Raw genomic sequence first — 25337 nt, 5'->3', positions numbered from 1 at the left:
AACCCCTTTGCCCCCCAAAATTCAGGCCCGCCTTGGCATCCCATATATTCATATGATCTTATCATGTATTCTGATAAGTACCTGTCATACCTGGAGCTTACTTTTATTCAAGAAGGAGTAAAGATCTTGCTTGCAGTGTCTGATGGCAATGTTTATGCTCTGAACTATACTCAATTTTTTTTAAATGGTAAGATAAAATGGAATTCCCAATAAATATACTTCAAAGCTATGAAATAAATAACTACATTTTTGTAATTATACTTTATATAAACAAACAATATATTAACTGAGAATTGCAAGCTTATTATTAAAGGGAAATGTTTTTTAAAGAAGATTTTCTGAATTTTGTTTTAGTTTGTCTCGTAATGTAAAAGAATAGCTAATTCAAAATAAAACTAACACTCAATTCCTGTGTTAGTAAGTGATAGATAATCTGTGTCAAATTCTGTGGAGTGGATCTGCCATGTGATAAATTTGCTGAATAATGTGTTATTGCAACTGTTAACACACACATCATCTGTAAGGACCTGTAGCCAGCAATCTTTGGGTAGGTTTCATATAGATAAATGTCTGGCTGTAGTTCACCAGAGATTTACTGTTATGGTTCATGTATTTTTATTGTTGATTTAGTTCATGCAGCATCTGAATTGTTTTCCAGCATGCTTCTCGAGGAGTATATTTCTCATTCGACACAGGATGTTGACCCTGATAGTCTTTCTGCATTAAATCAGAGAATTATGCCCTTGGTCAGACTTTTGGAAACAAGGTAAGGTATATCCATTGTATATCCACACAAGCATATCATACTAGTGCATAAGTGTGTGCGACTCTTTGAACTGAAAGCACTTTTGTTGAACTGTCAAAGATGTATCTGCCTTCGGGAGATTTGAACTTTGAGTGCAAAATAATAGCACAGTTTTTGGAGAAAGGCCAACAATGCATTCCTGCAGTCAGTTATAATATATCTAGAATAGGCTGTAATGTTTTATACATCTGTGAGAACAGGTAATACTGGGACAGTGCCTCTTGCCAGTGAAGTGGTCATTTTAATTCAGCTTAAGGTCGCTTTGATGTCTGGTAGTAGGTGGCTAAAGAAAAGGGTGCATATCATCAAAAGTTTGTAGATTTTAAGGCTGCTGTATTTATTGAATTTTTTGATCTGAAAATAAAGGCAACCTTTTCTTTTTAAACCTATTTTAAACATTTCATTAAAGTGTAATTTCATTTCTATATGTTGTTGGCTTTCTTTTATTTCCATCTAATGACTTCTTTTTTGTTGAATGAAGATACCCCAAAGCTTATGAATTTTCTTTGGGATGCCAGATGAAAAAAATTACAAGCCAGAGAGAGCAGGATGTCTTCAACCAGTTTATTTCTCTGTCTTTGAGCAGTGCCAAGTATCAGGTAAAACTGGCCTCAATGCTCAGGGATGCAACGAGGTTTTAAAAATCTGTTTTACAGCAAACTTCATTTTTTGATTTTAATAGTTCAATTTGAAGATGCAACTGAATGTCATGGTTCTTTAGAATTAACATTACATTGAAGTGAAACGATGTCTGTTTTCATTCTGCTCTTATTGCATCATAGAAACTGTAATATTGTAGTCCTTTTTTAAAAAAATGAAAGAAATTGCTTTCTAGAATTGCTGTTAGAGGAAGGCATGTTCTAGGTTGTGCCATAAGCATTTTGTATGGATGATTTACTGTTGTACCTTCTAAAGCTGTAAAGCTGCAATAGGTTTGAACAGATATTTTATCTCCTTAATAAGGGTCCTATTTCATGTCACATTGATGGAAGTATTTCTTACCTACCTTTTTCTTTCATTTTGCCTGCTGTCTGTCGTCTACACTGGCTACATGAAAGCAGTATGTCTGAGCCTGACTTCATATTTAGCTCAATTGATAAGCCCAGTATCTCCCTGCAAGACAATGGATCAGGAATTGTAATTTATAAATTGTTTCAGTTGAAGTGTAAAGTTAGATTGGAACTGATGGATGTTGGTGAGATTTTTTTCCCCTTGAATAGTTCCTATTGTAACTGACCAGGTATTGCTTGATGTTGCAAATGAATGCCATAGGCTCCAGTTTAACAGATTATTGTCATGGAAATCACAGACTCATAGAAAACTACAGTGCAGAAACAGCCCTTCAGCACATCTAGTCTACAAAATCATTCATCTACCTAGTGTCATCGACCTCCACACGGACCATAGGCCTCTATCCATATACATGCCGTTTTATTTGCGAAAACCTACATACCCATTCACATTTTCTTCTTAAATGTTGAAATTGACCCCGGATCCACCACTTGTGCTAACAGCTCGTTCCACAACTCTCACTACCCTCTGAGTAAAAAAGTTCCCCCTTATTATTCCCCCTTAAACATTTCTTCTTTCACCCTTAACCCTTGGCCTTTAGTTGTAGTGTCATCCAGTCTCAAATGCTGCTTGCATTTACCCTATCTGTACCCCTCAATTTTGTATAACTATCAAATCTCCCCTCAATCTTCTACATTCTGGGGAATAAAATCGTAACCTATTCAACCTTTCCCTATAACTCAGGTTAAGTCCTGTCAACATCTTTGTAAATTTTCTCTGCATTCTTTCAATCTTATTTGTAAGTAGGTGACAAAAATTAGACATAATACTCCAAATTAGACCTCATCGTCATCTCACACAATTTCAACATAACATCCCAACTCCTGTACTCAATACATTGATTTATGAAGGCTCGTGAGCCAAAACATTTCTTTACGACCCTATCTACCCGTGAAGCCACTTTTAAGGAATTATGGATCTGTATTCTCAGATTCCTTTGTCCTACTGTGATTCACAGTACTCTGCCACTCACTGTGTAAGACCTACCCTGATACGTCCTCTCAAAGTGCAACACGTCACACTTGTCGACATTGAATTCCATCTGCCATTTTTCCAGCCGGTCCAGATCCCACTGTTGGAGCTTTGATAGTTTTCCTTTCTATCCATTACACCCCCAATCTTGGTGTCATCTGCACATTTGCTGATCCAGTTCACCACATTACCATCCTGATCATTGATATAGATGAGAAACAACAATGGACCCAGCACCAATCCCTGCAGCACTCCACTAGTCACAGGCCTCCAGTCAAAGAGGCAGCCATCTATAGCCACTCTCTGTCTTCTTTCACGAAGCTAATGTTTAAACCAATTTACTACCTCGTCTTGAATTCCAAGCAACTGAAACTTCTTGACCAACCTTCCATGCAGGACCTTGTCAAATCCCCAACTTAGGTCCATGCAGACCACATTCACCGCCTTGCCTTTTCGACTTTCCTGGCAACTTCCTCAAAAAAATCTGTAAGTGTGTTAGATACAACTTATCACACACAAAACCATGTTGTCTATCCATAATCAGCCCCTGTCTATCCAAATAGTTGCAAATACAGCCCTAATAATAGCTGACAATAACTTTCCCATTGCTGGTGTCAGACTCACTGGCATATTATTTTCTGGCTGATTCTTAGAGCCTTTCTTAAACAACGGAGCAACATTTACTATCGTCCAATCCTCCAGCACCTCAACTGTAGGTATTTTAAGTATCTCTGTTCGAGCCCCTGCAGTTTCTGCACTAGCCTCTCACAAGGTCTAAGAGAACATCTTGTCAGACCCTGATGTTTTATCCATCCTAATTTGCCTCAAGACCACCTATTCAGTAATCTGTACAGGGTCCATGGCTTCGCTGCTGCATTTCCTCACATCTATAGATTCTGTGTTCATTTCCCTCGTAAATACTGAGACAAAAATATCTATTTAAGATCTCTCCCATCTCTTTTGACCACGCATAAATTACCATTCTGATCTTCCAGAGGACCAATTTTGTCCCTTGCTATCCTTTTGCTTTTAATATATCAGTAGAAGCCCTTAGGATTCTCCTTCACCTTGTCTGCTGGAGCAACCTCATAACTTCTTTTAGCCCTCCTCATTTCTTCCTGCCTGCCTATACCTACTATGCACCTCCTTTTTCTTTACCAGAGCTTCAATATCTCTCAAAAACCAAGATTCCATAAACCTGTTATCCTTGTCTTTTATTCTGACAAGGACGTACAAATTCTGTACTCTATACAATTCACTTTTGAAGGCCTTCCCTTTACCAAGTGCGCCTTTGCCAAAAAAAAACTGACCCAATCCGCACTTGCCAAATCCTTGCTGATACCATCAAAATTGGCCTTTCTCCAATTCAGAATCCCAGCCTGAGGACCTGACCTATGCTCTTGCATAATTCTGGATTGGAGAACATGCCTTATGAGAATAGGTTTAGTGAATTTGGCCTTTTCTCCTTGAAGTAGCGGAGGATGAGAAGTGACCTGATAGAGATGTATTAGATGATGAGAGGCATTGATCTTGTGGATAGCCAGAGGCTTTTCCCCAGGGCTGAAATGGCTAACACGAGGGGGCATAGTTTTTAAGGTGCTTAGAAGTAGGTACAGAAGGGATGTCAATGGTAAGTTTTTCATACAGAGAGTGGTGGGTGCGTGGAATGTACTGCCAGCGATGGTGGTGGAGGCGGATACAATAGGGCCTTTTAAGAGACTCTTAGATAGGTATATGGCGCTTAGGAAAATAGAGGGCTATGTGGCTGGGTAATTCTAGGCATCTTCTAGAGTAGGTTACATGGTCGGCACAACATTGTGGACCGAAGGACCTGTAATGTGCTGTGGATTTCTATGTTCTATGCTCTAATTACCTTGAAGCTAATGGCATTATAATCACTAGATGTAAAATGTTCTTCTGCACAAACTTCTATCACCTGTCCTGTCTCATTTCCTCATAGGAGATCTAGAATTGCACACTCTCTCATCTAAGTATTGATTAAGGAACGTATTTACACAACCTGTTCTTTTAGCTCTGGCCCTTAAGTCCAGGCAACATCCTGGTATATCTTTTCTGCACCCTGGTTTCATATCATTTTTTCCCTATGATGTTCATAGTCATAGGTACAATTGACATCACAGTTACAAAGGGAAAAGCTGAGAGAGGGTCTAACTCTAGATCAGGGGTACCCAGCCTTTTTTATGCCATGGCATCCTACCATTAACCGAGGGGTCTGTGAACCCCAGGTTGGGAACCCCTGCTCTAGATAGCTGTTAGTTGGCTCTCACTGGAAGAGCATGAGATGGGCTCATATTTTCTGACAGTTAACCTTCCAAGTCCAATAGTTTCTGATGGTAAATTGTTTTTACTCATGTAAGTACAAGTGCTTGGGCTAGATTTGGGGCTTGTGGAACCATGTCCTTCTGGTAAAGTCAACTGAAATCTATTCTTTAATAACTTCTAACCAAAATATCACGATTTTAGTTGTTGACAGATTCTGACACATCTCTGTTGCTGAGTCTCAATCACCCACGGCTTAACGTCCGAATATCTGCTGTGGAACACTTAAAGGAAATCATTAAAACCTCACAGGTAATGCACGGTTTAATTATTGACCAATGTATTCGCTCTGCATGTTCAGCCATATTGTTAGCATTCGAACCTCCAAATAGCAACTCCCTGTTTGTTTCACTGCACAAAAGCCTGCTTTAATATGTCAGTGAAGAGAGTTGTTTTGAGAGGTGAAAGGTTAATATGAGACCCTGTTTTTCTCACTCCAGTGAATATAAAAAGTCTCAGGACACAATTTTGGAGGAGGGGCAGGCACTATGGTAATATAGCGGTTAGCGAGACACAATTACAGCTTAGGGTAGTGGTTCTCAATCTTTTTTAATGCCATGGAGCAATGCCATTTAGCAAGGTGTTTGTGCACCCCAGGCTAGGAACCCCTGGCTTAAGGCTTTGGGGATCAGAGTTCAATTCTGACATCATATGTAAGGAGTCTATACGTCATCGCCATGGAATACATACACACCTACAGTCCAAAAATGTATTGGTTAGTAGATTAATTGGTCATTGTACATTGTTCCATGATTAAGTTATAGTTAAACCAGTGGTCACAGACTGGCACAGCTTGGAGGGCCAGGAGGGTTATTCCATGGTGTGTCTCAATAAATAAATTTCTTGGCCAATGTCTAGGTTTTATTGAGTATTAAAACTGAGCTATCTATAATACTCTGTTTGTGGTTGATTGCTCTACACTGATTGGTTGCCATATTGCAAAACTGTCTACATTTCAAAGCTATGAAATTGGCAATAAAGTACTTGGGGAAGTCCGGGAAGGAATATTAAATATTATAAAATGCAAATCTCTTCTGGAAAGTTCCATTTCATTGTTTTTAATTGCTTGCTTTATCCGAAGATTTTGTAATCTAAAATCTATGTAAAGGAATTGATTATTGAAGTGAATGTCATGGGACTTTTCAAATCCCTAAATTTAAAAGCATTCCATTTACAAGTTAATGCTGTGAAGTTACAACTATCTGAAGTGACAGGCAGGCTGCTCATGGTGAAGTTAACAAGTGATAAGTGATTAATTCTAGGCCAAGACCATGTCATTACAGGGCCTGTGAAAAGTCTTTCTCCTAGGTTTCAATGTACGAGAGATGTGAAATGAAATGAAGCCTTCCTTAGACGTAACAGCTACTAATCACTGCATGTTAGTGTAGCATAGTGTGTTAGTGAGGTATTCTGTAGGCAATAAATTTTAACCACGTCCTTAACAGTTTGAGATATTGAGCTACTGAAGTATATTTTGACAGTATATCACAATAGTTTTAGATTGAGTAGTTCAATGTCTTTTTTTCTTTAAAAGGAAGACATTCTTAAATGATTATTGGGAAATGTGTAAATGGAGAGTGCTAGAGAAATTTACAAAAATTATTCCAGCAATAAGGGACTTAAATTATGCAGGTAGAGTAGAGGGTGTCACAGCGAATTCTGATAAAGACGCTTTCAAACACAGTGTATGTAGAGACAAACTGTTCACATTTGACAGCAATCCAAAACAAAGGTGTATATTTTGACACCACGCAATGTCAGAGTAGCAGTGGAGATAGAATTTTCAGGGCTTACTGGAATTGAGAGATTGGCTGGATTGCTCCTTACATAAAGCTAGTAGATAGAATTATAGTGGCCAAGTAGTTTCCAATGCTATAAGCATTCAGTGATGATCTTCATTTAAGTAATGTGGTTTTATAATTTGCAAATCTAAGAATTGTATAATTCTGCATCACTTTGCTTTAAACATTTTGGTTCCAACCTGATAATGTATGTCGTAATCAGCCAGCTTCTTGGGGCGGCAGCTTGAACATGATGAATGCCTGTTTAATATCTATTGTCAGACACACTATAGGCATTGGAATGTTACTTGAATTTGCCAGCTGTTTGATCATAGAAGGTAGCATGAATTGTTATTAATTTGAAAACTTCTTTTAAAGGAGGGATATGATGATACTTTCTTGAAAGAAAGTATTTTGGAACGAATAAAAGATGACAGTCCAGAAGTAGTTCTTGTTGCTCTTCAAGCTCTGGAGGTGAGTTTAGAGTTTTCTTCTAATTGGTGGTAAGTTGGGCCTGGGTAATAAGCCCATTTTGTGTCAGCTTGGTAACCTTCTCACCTGCAACATCTCTTTAGAACATGCTGCAGCACTGTCTGGAAAGGAATATGAGAATTGTCCCTGGTACTATATCCAGTACTTAAATTTCACTATCCATCATAGTTGACCTGGCTATCAACAGTTGCGCTGCAAAAAATAACTGCAGCACACACAAAATGCTGGAGGAACTCAGCAGGCTAGACAGCATCTATGGAAAAGAGTAAACTGTCAATGTTTTGGTCCGAGGCCCTTCATTGGGACTGAAAAGAAAGTGAGGAAGTCAGAGTAAGAAGCTGGGGGGTATGGGGAGGCGAAGAAGTAATACAAGAAGTTTCCTCCCTCCCGGCCTGCTGAGCTGCTCCTGCATTATGTGCACGTTGCTTTAGATTTCTAGCATCTGCAGATTTTCTTGTATTTAGCGTAAAATAACTACCGTAGATTCCGGACTACAGAGCGCACCTGATTAAAAGCCGCTGGCTCTAATTTTAGAAAGAAAATCAATTTTTTACTTGTACAGGCCGCACCGGATTTTCGGCCGCAGGTGTCCCACGTTGTAATATGAGATATTTACACAGAAAGATATTACACGTGAGGATTTTTTAACTTTTAATTAAATCCATATGGTAACATAAACAAATACATATTGCAAATGCTTTTTTTCGAACTGTGCCTGTAACGCGGCTACTTTTAAATATACGTTGCGTATACTTTTTTACTGAACAACATTCCAATATCTCCTAACGACTGGTAAAAAATATATATACTGCAGCCTACCAGGAAAAGTTATTGATCGCCTTTAACTTAAAAGCAGCGTTCGCTCAGATCTAATGCCGCTCCCCCCCTCCTTCCCGTTTATCGCAAACCGGTATCCCACAAGACGCGGCGAAACCGGGTGTGACGTCATAGCATCCCGCGATGTAGTACAGAAAACAAATATAGTTAAAACACTTCTAACTTTAACTAGAAAATGAATTACTAAGCGAAAATATTATAAACTAAATAACTGCCATAAAGGCAGCACAATGCTTTTCTTCGAGTGTTTTCCATGTTGAAGAGGGTGAGTACAAATGACTGATTTACAATAATTTAATTGTGAAAGTGCGCTTGATTTATCGTACAATTTCATTGGACCTCTGTGAACTACTCATCAATTTTATTGGTCTACTGTTACGAGGCAAAATGTTTTTGGCGGCATGAAAAAAATAATGCATTAGCCGCACCGTATTAAAGGCCGCAGAGTTCAAAGCTGTTCAAAATGTGGGAAAAAAGTAGCGGCTTATAATCCGACATCTACGGTACTATGTTTTCTGTATCGTGGCTATGACCGCAGATCATAAGTTCTCCATCTACCGCAAAGTGTTTCTGCATTTTGAGGTTGTAAAAGGTGCAATGCAAATCTGGTTCTATCCCAGATGAGTAATTCATGAAATTTGCTGCCACTTTTTGGTGTACCTATTGAAAACAACAGCTTCATTTTTACATGTCTCTTGCCTCCCTTTCCTGAATATTTCCTGTAGTATATTCTGAGAGTATCTTCTCTTAAATTTGTATCATATTTAACCAACATAAGGTATGTTGTCTCTAACTTGAGTGGAATAAAACATGGTCGGAAGTCAATTGTATTTAACATTTCCTTTTGTCTCTAAAGAATTTCCATTTTTGAAGATCAGCATTCCGCAAAACAAATGAGTACCGTAGATTCCGGATTATAAGCCGCTACTTTTTTCCCACATTTTGAACAGCTTTGAACTCTGCGGCCTTTAATCCAGAGCGGCTAATACATGGTTTTTTTTCATGCCGCCTCGTAAACATTTTGCCTCGTAACAGTAGACCAATAAAATTGATGAGTAGTTCACAGAGGTCCAATGAAATTGTACGATAAATCAAGCGCACTTTCACAATTAAATTATTGTAAATCAGTCATTTGTACTCACCCTCATCAACATGGAAAACACTCGAAGAAAAGCATTGTGCTGCCTTTATGGCAGTTACTTAGTTTATAATATTTTCGCTTAGTAATTCATTTGTTAGTTAAAGTTAGAAGTGTTTTAACTATATTTGTTTTCTGTACTACATCGCGGGATGCTATGACGTCACACCTGGTTTCGCCGCGTCTTGTGGGATACCGGTTTGCGATAAACGGGAAGGTGGGGGCATTACGCGAGCTCATCAGACCCGAGCACATTAGACCCGATTAGACCCGATCGCGTTACGCGAGCTCATCAGACCCGAGCACATTAGACCCGATTAGACCCGATCGCGTTACGCGAGCTCATTAGACCCGATCGCGTTACGCGAGCTCATTAGACCCGAGCAAAAACGCTGCTTTTAAGTTAAAGGCGATCAATAACTTTTCCTGGTAGGCTGCAGTATATATATTTTTACCAGTCGCTAGGAGATATTGGAATGTTGTTCGTGCTGTTCAGTAAAAAAGTATATGCAACGTAATTTGTGTTACCGATACGTATGTATATTTAAAAGTAGCCGTATTACAGGCACGGTTCGAAAAAAAGCATTTGCAATATATATTTGTTTGTTACCATATGGATTTAATTAAAAGTTAAAAAATCCTCACGTGTAATATCTTTCTGTGTAAATATCTCATATTACAACGTGGGACACCTGCGGCCGAAAATCCGGTGCGGCCTGTACAAGTAAAAAATTGATTTTATTTCTAAAATTAGAGCCAGCGGCTTTTAATCAGGTGCGCTCTGTAGTCCGGAATCTACGGTATTTGTTTGACAGATTAACTTGTAGAACATACACACAGTGGCCACTTTATTAGTTACACCTGTACATCTGCTCATTAATACAATTATCTAATCAGCTAATCGTGCAACAACTCAATGCATAAAAGCATGCAGACGTGGTAAAGAGATTCAGTTGTTGAGAGCAAACACCAGATTGGGAAGAAATGTGACTGAAGTGACTTTGAGTATGGGATGTTTGTTGGTGCCAGATGGCGTGGCTTGAGTAACTCAGACACTGCTAATCTCTTGGGATTTCACACACAGCGGTCTCTAGAGTTTGCAGAGAATGGTGTGAAAAACAAAAAGCATCCGGTGAGTGGCAATTTTGTGGGTGAAAATGTCTTTCTAATGAAGGAGGTCAGAGGAGAAAGACCAGGCTGGTTCAAGCTGATGGGAAGGCGACAGTATCACAGATAACCACACCTTATAACAGTGTTGTTAAGAAGCACATCTTTCAATGCACAACGTGTCAAACCTTGAAGTGGATGGGCTGCAGCAACTGAAGACCATGAACATCCACTCAGTGGCCCCTTTATTTAGGAGAGAAGGTAGCGGCCATTGAGTATACAGTATATTTCCTTGTGTTGTATTTCTCATGCCACATGTCAGCGTGTCTATTGGACTCCTTGTACAAAAGTTATAAACAGATGCCCTCCTTGACTATTTACAGTTAATAACAATCATTTTAAAAATAACTCTGTCAATTAGACCGGCTCTTTCATCAGAAGTTCTTCGGAAGCTTTTTTTAAAAGCGAGTTGCTATTTAATTGGGCAACTGACCAATGTCTAGGATTCATTTTTGGGTGACCTTGGCAGCTGTCATCCACTGCTGCTGTCTTAACAAAAAGCTAAGATTTTGTAAAACAATGAACTAAACTTCATGATAAAGTGTAATTTTGCTTAATTTTTAGGCCTACTCAAGACGTTTGGTCCACGAAGAGAAAGTTTCTTCTCTTTTGTCACTGTTTCGACAGGTGAATCTTTCTGAGAATGAACACTGGTGGGTAACATTATAAAGATAAATGTTTATATAGCTTAGAGATAATTAGAATGTTTAGAAATACTTAATATTAGAAATTCAAATATCTCCCTCCTTTCTCCCTGTTGAAACGAAAGTGTTTGTTCTGAAAAAGCACATTTCAACAGGAGATAGATACCACTAACAAGGCTAGCCATCTTTATTTGGGGGTAACTGAGTCTTGGCTGATGCCATCTCATTCTTTCCAACAGTTACAAAATGTTTATCAGGAGCTAAAGCATTAATTTTTTGCTATCCTCCTGTCAGATTGGTTATTGTTAGCATTAACCCATCCATCGCTGATGCACTGACAATCAAATTTTGGCCTTATTAATATATCCTTGTGTCATATTTTAATTATTCATAAAGAGACCTGTTACAGACCTGTACTGTTCAGGTTTTCAAATTTGGGTTGGGTACGTTTGCACCTCTTTAATTAGTTGCAGAGCACTAGAGTAATGCACAGTATTTGATGCACTGAGTGAGTGGAAGAATTTACAATGAATTGTATGTATGCTGCACAATATCTCTACTCAATGGATGAAGAAGACATTGCACTAACTGCAAAACTGATGGCCAAGAAAATGTTGCTTCATTGCATTTTAATAAATCACACGAGGATTTATGTGTTTTGCTTAAATGTTTATTGCCAGTTCAACTTACTGTTCTTTAATTGCCAATAGGTATGTTGTTCTTGAAGAAGCAGTTAACTTATTAAACATGGAAAATCTGCATAATGGGAGTGCACAGCTAACACACCAGATTTGGATGGAACTAATGCCTTACATGGTGCTGACCAACCCATCAAAACAGTCGGTTGATCAGAAAATCACTAAGTTCATTGTTCATTCAGATATATGCTCCAGGAATCCATTGTTTCATGGCTGGCCAGCAGGTAAAAGTGATTTTCTTGCCCTAATGGTGTTTACATCAAACAGTAATGACCATAAGACATAGGAAAAGAATTAAACATAAAAAACAATCAGGCAATTCAGCCCATTGAGTCTGCTCTGCCATTCCAACATAACTGGTTTATTATCCCTCTCAACCCCTTTCTCTTGACTTCTGCCCATAAGCTTTGATGCCCTGACTAATCAAGAATCTGTCAACCTCCGCTTTTAATGACTTGGCCTCCAAAGCTTCCTGTTGCAGTGACTTCCACAGATACACTACCTTCTGCTGAAAGAAATTCCTCCTCATCTCTGTTCTAAATTGATGTCCTTCTCTTCTGAGGCTGTGCCTTCTGGTCCTAGACTCCCTCACTATAGGAAACATCTTCTCCACATCCACTCTATCTAGGCTTTTCAGTATTCAATAGGTTTCAATTAGATCTTCTCTAATTCTTCTAAACTCCAGCAAGTTCAGGCCCGGAGGCATCAAACGTTCCCATACATTAACCCTTTCATTTTCAGAATCATTCTTGTGAACCTCTTCTAGATCCTCTCCAATGGCAGCACATCTTTTTGTCGGTAAGGGGCCTAAACTGCTCACAATTCTCCCAAGTGCAGTCTGACCAATATTTTATAAAGCTTCAGCATTAAATAGATGCTTCTGTATTCTAGTCCTCTCGAAGTAAGTACTAACATTGTATTTGCCTTGACTCAAACTGCAAGATAACCTTTAGGGAATCCTGCACAAGGACACCCAAGTCCATTTGCACCTCTGATTTTTGGAATTTCTCCTGTTAATGCAGATTCCCTGCTTCCTCAAACTCCCTGCCCCTCCACCTATCTTTGTACCATCCGCAAACTTGGCCACAATGTCCAAATCCTTGACATATAACTTGCAAAGAAGTGGAGTGGTCCCAACACCAGTCCCTGCGGAACACCATTAGTCACCAGCAGACAATTAGAAAAGACCCCCTTTATTCACACTCTTTGCCTCTTGCCAGTCAGCCAATCTTCTATCCATGCTAGTTCCGTGGGCCCCTGAAGGATACCATGCTGACTTTGCCTCCAAATACCCCAAAACCTCATCTGTAATATTAAAAGTGGATGACATTTGCAGTTTTACAGCCTTCCAGAACCGTTCTAAAGTCCAGAGATTAATAAAAGATTGGGCGCCATGGTAGTGGCACGGTTAGTGAGACACTATAACAGCTCGGGGCATTCCGGAGCTTGGAGTTCAGTTCCGGTGCTGTTCTGTAAGGAGTCTCTGTACGTCTTCTCCATGGAATGCATGGATTTGTCTGGGTCTTCCAGTTTCCTCCCACAATCCAAAGATGCACCGGGTGGGTTAATTAGTCATTGTAAATTGTCCCATGGTTAGGTTAGAGTTAGTCAGGTTTGTCGGCGGTTGCTAGGGCAGCATGGGTCAGGAAGGCCTGCTCAGCTCTAAATAAATAAATAAATCATTACTACTGCCTCTGCAATATCTTCAGTTACCCTTTTCAGAACCCTGGGGTATAGTTCATTTGGTCCTAGTGACTTATCTACCTTCAGATCTTTCAGCTTCTTAAGCACCTTCTTAGTAGGAGCAACAACACTCAAATCTTCTTTGAGCCATGACTCTAATGCCCACAGCATCATACCTATCGATCTGTAACTGTACTATAAGATCATCTACCTTATTCCATACAATATGTGAATTCAAATATAACACCTTCAGTTCTGTATTCATCACTCTTTACGAGATTGTTCCCATGTTACACTTCAACTTACCCCACTGACTACAATTTTGCCCTGTCATCTGCCTACCCTTCCTTACAGTATCACTACACACTGCATCAACTTGTATACCAACTTGCCCCATCCACATCCCTATCACTGCATTTCACATCCTCCTGTCAAATTAGTTTAAACCCTCCCCAACAGCTCTAGCAAGCCTGCCCACAAGGCTATTGGTGGCCCTCAAGTTCATGTGTAACATGCCCTCTTTTGTATAAGCCCCCAGAACAGATCCTAATCTGAAACCCTGCCCCCTGTATCATTTCCTCAGCTGCACACTCACCTGCTGGATCATTCTATTTTTGCCCTTACTGGCATGTGGCATAAGCAGCAATCTAGAGATTACTACCCTGGAAGTCCTGCTTTTCAGCTTAGTACCTAACTATCTATATTCTCTCCAGGACCACCTCCCTTTTTCTGCCTATGTCGTTGGTACCAACATGTACCACATTGTCTGATTGCTCACACTCCCCCTTTGGAATGCTGTGGACCTGGGAGGCAACTTACCATCTGGGTGTCCCTTTCACTTCCACAGAATCTGTCTGCTGCTCTAACTATGCACTTCCCCTATCACTATTGCACTTCTTCCCCCCACCCCTTTAGACAGTAAGAAAAAGGAGCAGGATTAAGCCACTCAGCCCATCGAGTCTGCTCTGCTAAGCCTTCATTGTAAATTGTCCAGTGATTTGGTTAGGGTTAAGTCAGTGTTGCTGGACGGTGCAACTCAAAGGGCTGGAAGGGCCTATTCCACGCTGTATCCCTACATAAAAAAAAATAATTTCAACAACAAGTAAGACAATAGACAGTAGGTGCAGGAGTAGGCCATTTGGCCCTTCTAGCCAGCACCGCCATTCACTGTGATCATGGCTGATCATACACAATCAATACCCCGTTCCTGCCCTCTCCCCATATCCCTTGACCCCGCTATCTATAAGAGCTCTATCTAACTTTCTCTTGAATGCATCCAGAGACTTGGCCTCCACTGCCTTCTGGGGCAGAGCATTCCACATATCCACCACTCTCTGGGTGAAAAAGTTTTTCCGCATCTCTGTTCTAAATGGCCTACCCCTTATTCTTAAACTGTGGCCTCTAGTTCTGGACTCACTCATCAGCGGGAACGTGCTTCCTGCCTCCAGCGTGTCCAATCCCTTAATAATCTTATATGTTTCAATCAGATCCCCTCTCATCCTTCTAAATTCCAGTGTATACAAGCCCAGTCGCTCCAATCTTTCAACATATGACAGTCCCGCCATTCCGGGAATTAACCTTGTGAACCTACGCTGCATTCCCTCAATAGCAAGAATGTCCTTCCTCAAATTTAGAGACCAAAACTGCACACAGTACTCCAGGTGGGGTCTCACCAGGGCCCTGTACAGCTGCAGAAGGACCTCTTTACTCCTATACTCAATTCCTCTTGTTATAAAGGCCAGCATGCCATTAACTTTCTTCACTGCCTGCTATACCTACATGCTTGCTTTCATTGACTGATGTACAAGAACACCTAGATCTCGTTGTACTTCCCCTTTTCCTAACTTGACTCCACTTAGATAGTAATCTGCCTTCCTGTTCTTGCCACCAAAGTGGATAACTTCATATTTATCCACATTAAACTGTATCTGCCATACATGTGCCCACTCACCCAACCTGTCCAAGTCACCCTGCATTCTCATACCATCCTCCTGACATCTCACACTGCCACCCAGCTTTGTGTCATCAGCAAAATTGCTAATGTTACTTTTAATCCCTTCATCTAAATCATTAATGTATATTGTAAACAGTTGTGGTCCCAGCACCGAACCTTGCGGTACCCCACTGGTCACAGCCTGCCATTCGGAAAGGGACCCGTTAATCACTACTCTTTGTTTCCTGTCAGCCAGCCAATTTTCAATCCATGTCAGTAGTCTGCCCCCAACACCATGTGCCCTAATTTTGCCCACTAATCTCCTATGTGGGAGTAAGGTGTTGGAGGAACTCAGCAAGTCAGGATCTTTCCAGTCCCGACAAAATGTTTCAACCCTAAATGTCAACTGTTTATTCCCCTCTACTGATGCCACTTGACTTACTGAGTTCCTCCAGCAATTTCAATATTTCCAGCATCTGCAGTTTTGTGTGCATAATTTAAGCTAATTGTGCATTCATCTAGTCTATAGAATGTGGCACATAAATATGGAATAGGTGTAGTTATTTTTATGAATGATTGTATGGAGTCCTGCTATCTACAGCTTTCAACAGATTGAATGGACAACTTTTTGGTAGAATAAATTACTGATCCTTATATCTGCTTTACATGATTGTTCTATTCAAGGAATTTTTTTCTTGCTCCTTTTTGTTACTACTTATGTTTGGGACTGATTAAAACTTATGCTCAACTTGTTTTTACAGTGCTTGAGGAAGTTTTAGACAACTGTAACATGAAAGAAATGGTTGGCATGGCAAGTCAGAAAATGATTGAGCTCCTGGCCAAAAACTTGTGTTCAATGGAGCCTTCTGCAAGGACTCAAATGGTAAGAAAAAATATGGTATAAAATTAATCTTGGTGGTACTGCTTTGTAAGAACAAACCTTGTTTTCCTGGAGACCAAATGAGACGTAATCTTCCCTCATCTTGTATTCTTCTATTTATTTTTATTGCCTGGTATTCATAACAAGGGGCCATTGATCATGTGAGCTTTGGTAAGGAATAATGGCAAGCTGGTCAAGTACCAAAGATCAAGCCTCCAATCTGCTTGATGCGATGTAATCCACACAGCTGTGAAGTCCTTCTCTTAAACAAATGTAGTATTTGTTAACTGTTCAGAATTGCTTCTGGTTTTCTGTATCTTTTATCTTTTTTTCTGAAACTGATTTGAGTTACAGTTCTATACGATAGTGTCATGACAACGTTTCTCTCAGTGTCAGCGAAACAAAAGAGCTGATCATTGACTTCAGGGAGTGAAGTGGTGCACTTGTCTCTGCTTGCATCAACGGCACTGAGGTTGAGAGTTTCGTATCAGAATCAGGTTTATTATCACCGGCATATGTCATGAAATTTGTTAACTTGGCAGCAGCAGTTCAATGCAATACATAACATAGAGGGGAAAAAAAAATAAATCTATTACAGTATACACATATTGAATAGATTAAAAATCATGCAAAAAACAAATGATATATTTTTTAAATAAGTAAGGTAGTGTTCAAGGGTTCAAAGTCTATTTAGGAATCAGATGGTAAAGGGGAAGAAGCTGTTCCTGAATTGCTGAGTGTGTGCCTTCAGCCTCTCATCCTCCTATCCAGTGGTACAGTGAGAAAAGGGTACAGGTTTCCCCCCGCTATCCGAAAGTAGAGCGTTCCTATGAAACCGTTTGTAAGCCGAAATGGCATAAAGCAAAGAAGCAATTACCATTAATTTATATGGGAAAAATCTTTGAGCGTTCCCAGACCCAAAAAATAATCTACCAAATCACGCCAAATAACACATAAAACCTAAAATAACACGAACATATAATAAAAGCAGGAATGATATGATAATTACACAGCCTATATAAAGTAGAAATAATGTATGTACAGTGTAGTTTCACCTACCAGAATCCGGAAGATTTAGCCAAAACCGATTTGTAGAAAAAAATCGGCACGTACACACATGCGCACACACCTGCCTGCTCAAGGCTTCACGGTCATGGTAGTCTTTCTCGGGGTAAGCACAAGTTTAAAGCGGGCACCTTTTTTTGTAAAAGTGAAAATCTTCGGATTTCTTTCGGTTAGTAAAAGCAGGTACTAATGTAAGTCTGGAGGTCCTTAATAATGGACGCTGCCTTTCTGAGACACCGCTCCTTGAAGATGTCCTGGGTATTTTGTAGGCTAATACCTACGATGGAGCCGACTAAATTTACAACCCTTTGCAGCTTCTTTCGATCCTGTGCAGTAGCTCCCCCATAGCAGACAGTTATGCAGCTTGTCAGAATGCTCTCCACGGTACATTTATAGAAGTTTTTGAGTGTATTTGTTGACATACCAAATCCCTTCAAACTCCTAATGAAGTAAAGTCGCTGTCTTGCTGTCTTTATAACTGCATCGATATGTTGGGACCTCAGAGATCTTGACATCCAGGAACTTAAAACTGCTCACTCTCTCCACTTCTGATCCCTCTATGAGGATTGGTTTGTGTTCCTTCGCTTTACTCTTCATGAAGTCTGCAATCAGCTCTTTCATCTTACAGAGGCCCTAACAAACATCACCAATAGCCTGTCCTGGTCCAACCAAGTAGATGCCATGGCTAAGAAAGCTCAACAACTTCCTCAGGAGGTTGAAGCACAACCCCATCAGCCCTTGTCAATTTCTGTTGAAGCTCAATAAGATGTAACCTAACCAGATCTGGTAATTCCTTTGCCTGTGACCACAAGAGAATTGTGGACACCTCACGGAAAACTCATGGACTCTGTTTATACTTCTCGTTGCCTCAGTAAAGTAGCCAGCACAATCAAAGACCCCCTCTCTGGGTGTTCTGTTTTCTCCACTCACCCATTGGACAGAACTTAACAAAGCCTGAAAGCACAATGCACCAGGCTCAAGGACAGCTTCTGCCTAGCTATTGTAAGATTATTGAATGGCTCCCTAGTACAATAAAATTGATTCTTGTTCTAGTGATCTACCTCTTTAACATTCTGCACCTTACTCTCTACATACTTTTTCTGTAGCTGTTACACTTCATTCTGCATTTTTAAATTATAACTTATTCTACCTCAGTGTACCAAAATGATATTGATCTGTATGAACAGTACGCAATACAAGCTTAGTACCTGTGAGAATATTATTTCAATTCCAGTTTATTTTTTACTTTGTCTTTGGTTTTCTTATCATTAGTTCTTCAATTTTCTTCGTACTTCTTCTGTAATCCTGTATATTTTTAACTCCTGCCCACCCCCTTAGCCCTGTTCTCTACAATGGAGATCTTTCACTAGACTTGGAGTTGAAGAATTGATCATAAAGTCTTGCCTCTCTTGACAAATAGAGAGGCATGTGTCATCTTGTTGAATAATTGTAAACGTCATGCTCCAAAGACACATTCCCAATCTCTTGGCTTCTTTTAAATTTTGCAGTGATAAACTAGGGCTGGACATTTGTTAGGATGGGAAAGCAGTGGTTATGAAAAAATAAGATATAATCTTTCAATAGGTACATTTAATGACAGAGAAATGTATACAATATACATCCTGAAATTCTTTTTCTTTGCAAACATCTATGAAAACAGAGGAGTGCCCCAAAGAATGAATGACAGTTAAATGTTAGAACCCCAGAGTCCCCCCCAAACTTTCCCCTCCCACGCACAAGCAGCAGCAAGGCAACGATCCCCCCCACCCCACCACCAGCAAAAAAGCATCAGTGCCCTCCACTGAGCACTCAAGCGTGCAGCAATCATCAATAAAGACACAGACTTGCTGTACCCCAAAAACTACTTGTTCACCCAGTAATACGATAGGTTTTCTCTCTCTCCCCCCGCCCCCCCCCCCTTCGGGAGTCACTTTCAGATGATCAATGGAATAAAATTTATCATTTAGTCAACAATTCATCCATTTGTGCCCTTCACTCCTTGATTCAGTTCAAGGTAATGCATATGTCAAAAGATAAACTAGCGCATATTTTTTCTAATATAAATCCCACCTGTGATAGATGTAATGCTGAGGTGGCTACCTTAACTCGTATGTTTTGGTCTTGTATAACATTAAATAATTTCTGGAGCGATGTTTTTAGAACGTTATCCAAAGTCATAGCTTTGGACCAACAACCTAATTCACTTACGGCAATTTTTGGGATCACTCCAAAGGAAGCAGGAAATGTTTCTGCTTCCGCTCAACATATCATAGCTTTTTCAACTTTATTGACTAGGAGAGCTATTTGGTTGGATTGGAAAGATCCTAATCCACCTACTGTTTTTTTTTATTTGGCTCTCCTCCATTATGCCGTGTTTAAGCTTGGAGAAAATTAGAAGTCGGATGTTTGATACATCTTTTGAATTTGAGCAAACCTGGCGACCTTTCATTCAATATTTTCACATGATTTAAATTTTCTTCTCTTTTTTTTCACTTTTTTAAGTAATTTTTTTCCTTCTTCTTCATGACTTTTCAGATTTGACCGGAAGGATTTTTCCCCTTTTATTTGTAATTATATCCTCAAGTGGAATGCCCAGTCTTTTTTTTTGTTTTAGGTTAGTTTAGTGGGTTTTTTTCCTTTTTCTTAATAATGGCAATTTTTGATCTTTTCTTTTGAATTGTTAAGAGGAGTTGTGGATATTGAGTTCAATATTATACTATATATGATTTTGACAGTGTACACCCCTTTTTTGTTGTTTGTACTTTCATTGGAATATGTATTTGATATAACTTCTGATTTGTATTTGTCTTCATATATTTTAAATCAATTAAAAAAAGATTAAAAATGAATAAAAGTCAAAACTTGAAATTAAATATTGCAGAGAGTAAATGTACGAAACAAAATGAAAAATGAACAATTCAAATAGGATTAAGCATACTAAAAGAAATTAAATATTAACAGTGGAACTGATGTTGTTTGTGAAATATGGAAAGCATGGAGTTCATAGCTAGTAACTGTTCCATTAAACGATACTACTGTAGGTTTATGAATTAGAGCTATCTTAGAATGGCAAAGAAATAGTCATGTAACTTCTGATTAGAAAATGTTCATTCAGAAGGTTTCTCAAACAGTCATCAATTAACTAATTTCTATTTTATTGTCCACAATAAAACTGGGAAATACTTAAATTGACCAGTGGTTAAAGGAAAGAGAAATGTTGATTTAAATTAATACAGGTAGTTCCCGAGTTACGAACTTCCGACTTACGGACAACTCATACTTACAAACCGAGGAAGGAGAATGCAGTCCGCCATTTTAAGTAGTTGCCATTGACACTGTGTTGAGTGTTTAACTTTGTATTTGGCTTAAATTTTTCTTAGTAAGATTCACCCTGACCCCGCGCCCCCCCCCCCCCCACCCCCTGTTCCAGTTGGCTGGTGGCGCAGTGAGATCAGTGCCGGGCTGGAGAACGGAGTTTCCTGAGTTCGATCCAGAGACAGACCGCTTCCGTGCCGGGTTGATGTCGAGCTCGCAACTCGACCTCGTAAAAAAAAAAGCACTGCCACCTCCAGTTTAAATTCCCACGTGGAATATTGTGGAGGATCAAATACCCAAACCCAGCACAGCCCCCACTTGTCCCATTTAACCTATCTCAGTGCGATGGACTTTCGGACCCAGGGAATTCAGTGTGGTGGTCCTTAGGACCCAGCAGAGGTTGGGACCCGCCGCCCGCAGTGTTTCTGTTCCATTGATAGGAAGCGATCACGATTGAAAATAAAGTGGAAAAAATAAAGTTTTTGGAAAGAGGTGAAATGCCATCGGTCATTGGAAAAGCGTTAGGCTACCGTCGGTCAACGATCAGAACAATTTTAAAGGATAACGGATAAAGTGAGAATAATGGAGCATGTGAAAGGCCCTGCCCCGATGAAAGCTACAATTATTACTAAGCAACGCAGTGGTTTAATTATTGGAATACATAAGTTTCTTAAGTGTTTTATATGCATAGAAAGGTAAAATATATACTAAGACAAATGTTTGACTAACTGACACTAAATAATACCGGATGTACTTGTTCCGACTTACGTACAAATCCGACTTAAAGACGGACTCAGGAACGGAACTCTTACGTAACCCGGGGACTGCCTGTACTGAGTGAGAAAGTGAGCTCTTGTATCAAGCAGCATAAAATCCTATTATTCCAATGAATTTTGACATTAATAATTGCTTTGTCCACAGATAGGAAACATTGTGCAAGTTATTAAAAAAGAAACCTCAACCCTGAAGCAGAAGCTCAACTCTGTGGTACTGAGTTTTGCTGTAGTCCAGACCTTAGAGATGCAGCCAGATCCAGATTATTTGCAACATGCTTTACAAGTGTATGGTGTTTTAGAGAAGAAACTGAAGAAACTAGTTTCAAAAAGCAGAGACTGGGTAAGAGTCTTTAATGATACAAGTGCTACAGCTTTTTAATATTTAAAGCAGATGGCAATATTTTGCTTCTAATATTTTAATCTTTTGCTTGCTTTTTCTCTTTGTCAAAAGTTTCCTTTGGACTTCTTTTGGCTATTGTAATGGAAAGTTGATTAAAGTCAATTTGTGCATTTTAACTGGGATTGCTACAGCTTTATAGTGTCAACTTACACCAGTTCCACAAACACCTCCTTGCATTCACCCAAGTTCCTACTCTTCTGAGATGAGCTTTGGCACTGCTGAAAAACAGAAAATGCTCTGTGGGAATGGTTATAATGTTGTTTCATTGTCAAGAGGATATTCAGTATGATTACTGTCAAAGTCATATAAAACTACAGCATGGAAACAGACCCTTTGGCCCATCTGGTCCATGACAACAGCTCATCTCTGCTCATCTCAGTTGTCCACATTTGGCCCATAATCCTCCAAGTCCTCCTCCCACATAAACTTATCAAATGCCACTTAGATATTGCAATTGTATCCATCTCGACCACTTCCTGTGGCAACTCGTTCCATGTACTTACCCCCTGTATAAAGATTGAATGCCCATTTTTTTTTAAAAGGTATGCATCTCTAAAACTGAGCGCTGTGTTTTTCTTAACATTGAATTCCCTCAATGGTATTGTTTTAAGGCGTGTCCTGTGTTTTGTGAGATGAGAAACCTCCAGCCAACTTTATGGGGACCACTATCCCATGTTTTCTCAAAAAAAGTTTGAAAAGAACTAGTTAACCTGAAATTTATCTGACAGAACTCTTTTTTTGCAGCACTGATCTGAGTAACTGAATGGATGTTGTAAAATCAGTTGTACCCTGTTTGTGGTACTGCACTTTGCACTCCAGAGTCTTCTATAATACTGGATATCTTTTAAGTTTTATTAAACAGTCTTACTAATCCCAGTCTTTTACCTAAAAATTTCAATCGCAAGTTTTAATTAAATTACTGGAATGTGAATTTCAAGCTAAAAATTAATTCCATTCTATATCCAATAACAAATTTGAACTGCTCCCTTCATTATCACATTACCATTTAGCACTAATTTACTCTGTCTTCTTAGTATGCACTGGCTTGGATTCTGACCTCCTTACTGTTAAGCAATTGTAAATAAATATGATTCTTTTATTCTATTCTAGCACTTAACATCAACCTGATTAGTGTTAAAAGTTAAAGATATGAGCAGGAGTAACAAAATGTCAGCATGTCTTGATGAAGGGTCTAGTCCCAAAACATTCTTTTCCACAGATGCTGCCCAACCTGCCAAGTCCCTCCAGCATTTTGTGTGTTACTGTGAGTTTCCAGCATCTGCAGAATCTCTTGTGCTTATGATATGGGGAGGAAAATTAGGTAGCTGTCTCCAAAGCATACCCCAAACAGAAATAGTCCTACATCTCATGGAAAAAATCAGTTTGTTAACACTTCCAGTGTGACTTCATCACTTCTCATTCAACGTTGCAGAAAATTTCGCGGAAGTGGCATCTTCATCATATTGAAGGGAACGTGGTACCAGTGGAGCTGCTTACTGAGTATGTGGAGCATTTGAAGGATGATGTTGGTTGGAGTGCAGAATCCGGATTTATACTCATTTTGCTGCTCAAGAACTTAATTATGGCTTTCAAACCGCCTGAATCGCTGCTCGAAGGTGAATTTGGTTGTTGACAGTTCAAGTACTTTTAACATCACTCACACATTAGGCAGAAATAACTTGCTGAATTTCTTTAAGAGTCAAATGGAAGTATTTCTGTTAAAATTAAGTTTTGGAGTTCATTTGTTTGCAGACAACATGGGACCTAATTTTTATTTTGCCCAGTTAGAACTGAGATTTGTTAATTCAGCAATTTAACATTTTAGTGTGCTAATATATTTATTAATGTAAAAAGGTTACTGTCAGAGAACTCACATTTTTGCTGGCCACTGTCGTACATTAGGGCATTTGTCATTATGCTCTTTTAGAATGATTGGCAAAAGTATAAAATAAGTCACATTTTTCCAGAGCTAAGTTAGTCATTTTAGAAATTACAACTCTACGATGGTTCAAAGTATGTATACAATACACAACCCTGAGATTCGTCGTCTTGCAGACAGCCATGAAACGAAACCATGGAACCCATTCAAAGAAAACATTGAGCACTCAATTTGCAAAATAAAAGCAACATATAATGCAAATGGCAAAAAACTGAGTGAATAACGCACAAAGTATTAAACATCAGACCACAGGACTTTGAAATAATCTTGGAATATTCAGTGTAGTTCAGTTTAGCGCTGTGTCATTCATTGACTGCAGGCCACAGAGTCAGTCCACTTCAATTAAAATCACACAACATAGCAACAAAAAAGGAATAACCAGAAATGCACAAGTCCAATCCACAAACCATGTTGATCAGACCTTGCCCAAGTCCCAAGAGATTCTGGCATCTTCCCCGCAGCACCGAGTGCGAAAGAGACTGGTCAGACGCAGACCGACGGTGCCGAACACCCACTTACCTTCTGCTCTGGTTGGCGAGAAATTGAGTTAATCACATGCTCACGCTCCACCTCCTGTCCTCTTGGCCTGCAGACCGCAAACTCCACTCCAACCCTCACTGAACTCTCAGAGACAGATCCCTCAGTCAGTCCAAAACCACACCATTGAAATATAAATTACAGGTTCCAATTGCATGGAGCTTAGCAGAATCATATTTGAAAGAAGTAGTAAAAAGTAGTTTTGTGAACTGTCTGAAGGACGTCATTGTTGGCCACCTTGTTTGCTAGTGCCATCTTGTCAGAAGTATGTTAAAGTCAAGATTGCAATGTAAACCACCCATTTCCCCTCGGCAATGCTCCAGAAGCGTTATTGAGACATGTCATTGGTGAAATCACAAGCTAGGTCTTGCCCAGGGCTGCTGTATTTTCAGTGTAGTCATAAACGCAGCTGATAACATGACCAGTGATCTCACTCTTCACTTTGCTACAAAAAAGTTATTGGATATCAGTTTATTATTGTCACATGTACCAAGACACAGTGAAAGGCTTGTATACACTGTTCACACAGATCAAACCATTACACAATGGGTTGAGATAGAACAAGGCAGAACAATAACAATGAAGTGTAAACCTACAGAGAAAGTACAGTACAGGTAAACAATAAAGTGAAAGACCTTAACAAGGTAGATTGTGAGGTGAAGAGTCCACCTTGTCATACGAGGTCCATTCTAGAGTCTGCTAACAGCTGGATTGAAGCTGTCCTTGAACCTGGAGGTGTATACTTTCAGGCTTTTGCATCTTCTGCTTTTCCTGCAGAGAAAATGAGGTGGACAGGGTCTTTGATTATTCTGGCTGTTTTAATGAGGCAGCAAGAAGTATAGACTTGAGTCCATAGAGAGGAGG

General features: G+C 39.5%; 1 protein-coding gene across 1 annotated transcript in view; it reads left to right on the top strand.

The window, feature by feature from the left end:
* The window catches only part of heatr1 (HEAT repeat containing 1), a 103539-nt gene that overhangs the window by 31046 nt on the left and 47156 nt on the right, over positions 1-25337 (top strand). The window contains exons 10-18 of the mRNA XM_073050569.1: positions 659-766; positions 1287-1404; positions 5333-5440; positions 7348-7443; positions 11168-11256; positions 11958-12169; positions 16323-16444; positions 21743-21937; positions 23430-23613. Coding sequence (XP_072906670.1) covers positions 659-766; positions 1287-1404; positions 5333-5440; positions 7348-7443; positions 11168-11256; positions 11958-12169; positions 16323-16444; positions 21743-21937; positions 23430-23613 — 1232 coding nt within the window. The remainder of the gene's footprint in view (positions 1-658; positions 767-1286; positions 1405-5332; positions 5441-7347; positions 7444-11167; positions 11257-11957; positions 12170-16322; positions 16445-21742; positions 21938-23429; positions 23614-25337) is intronic.

This window comes from Hemitrygon akajei, chromosome 7, assembly GCF_048418815.1.
Source record: "Hemitrygon akajei chromosome 7, sHemAka1.3, whole genome shotgun sequence".
Classification (NCBI taxonomy): domain Eukaryota; kingdom Metazoa; phylum Chordata; class Chondrichthyes; order Myliobatiformes; family Dasyatidae; genus Hemitrygon; species Hemitrygon akajei.
The sequence above is the reverse complement of the archived record's forward strand: the minus strand, read 5'-3'. Positions and strand labels throughout refer to the sequence as shown.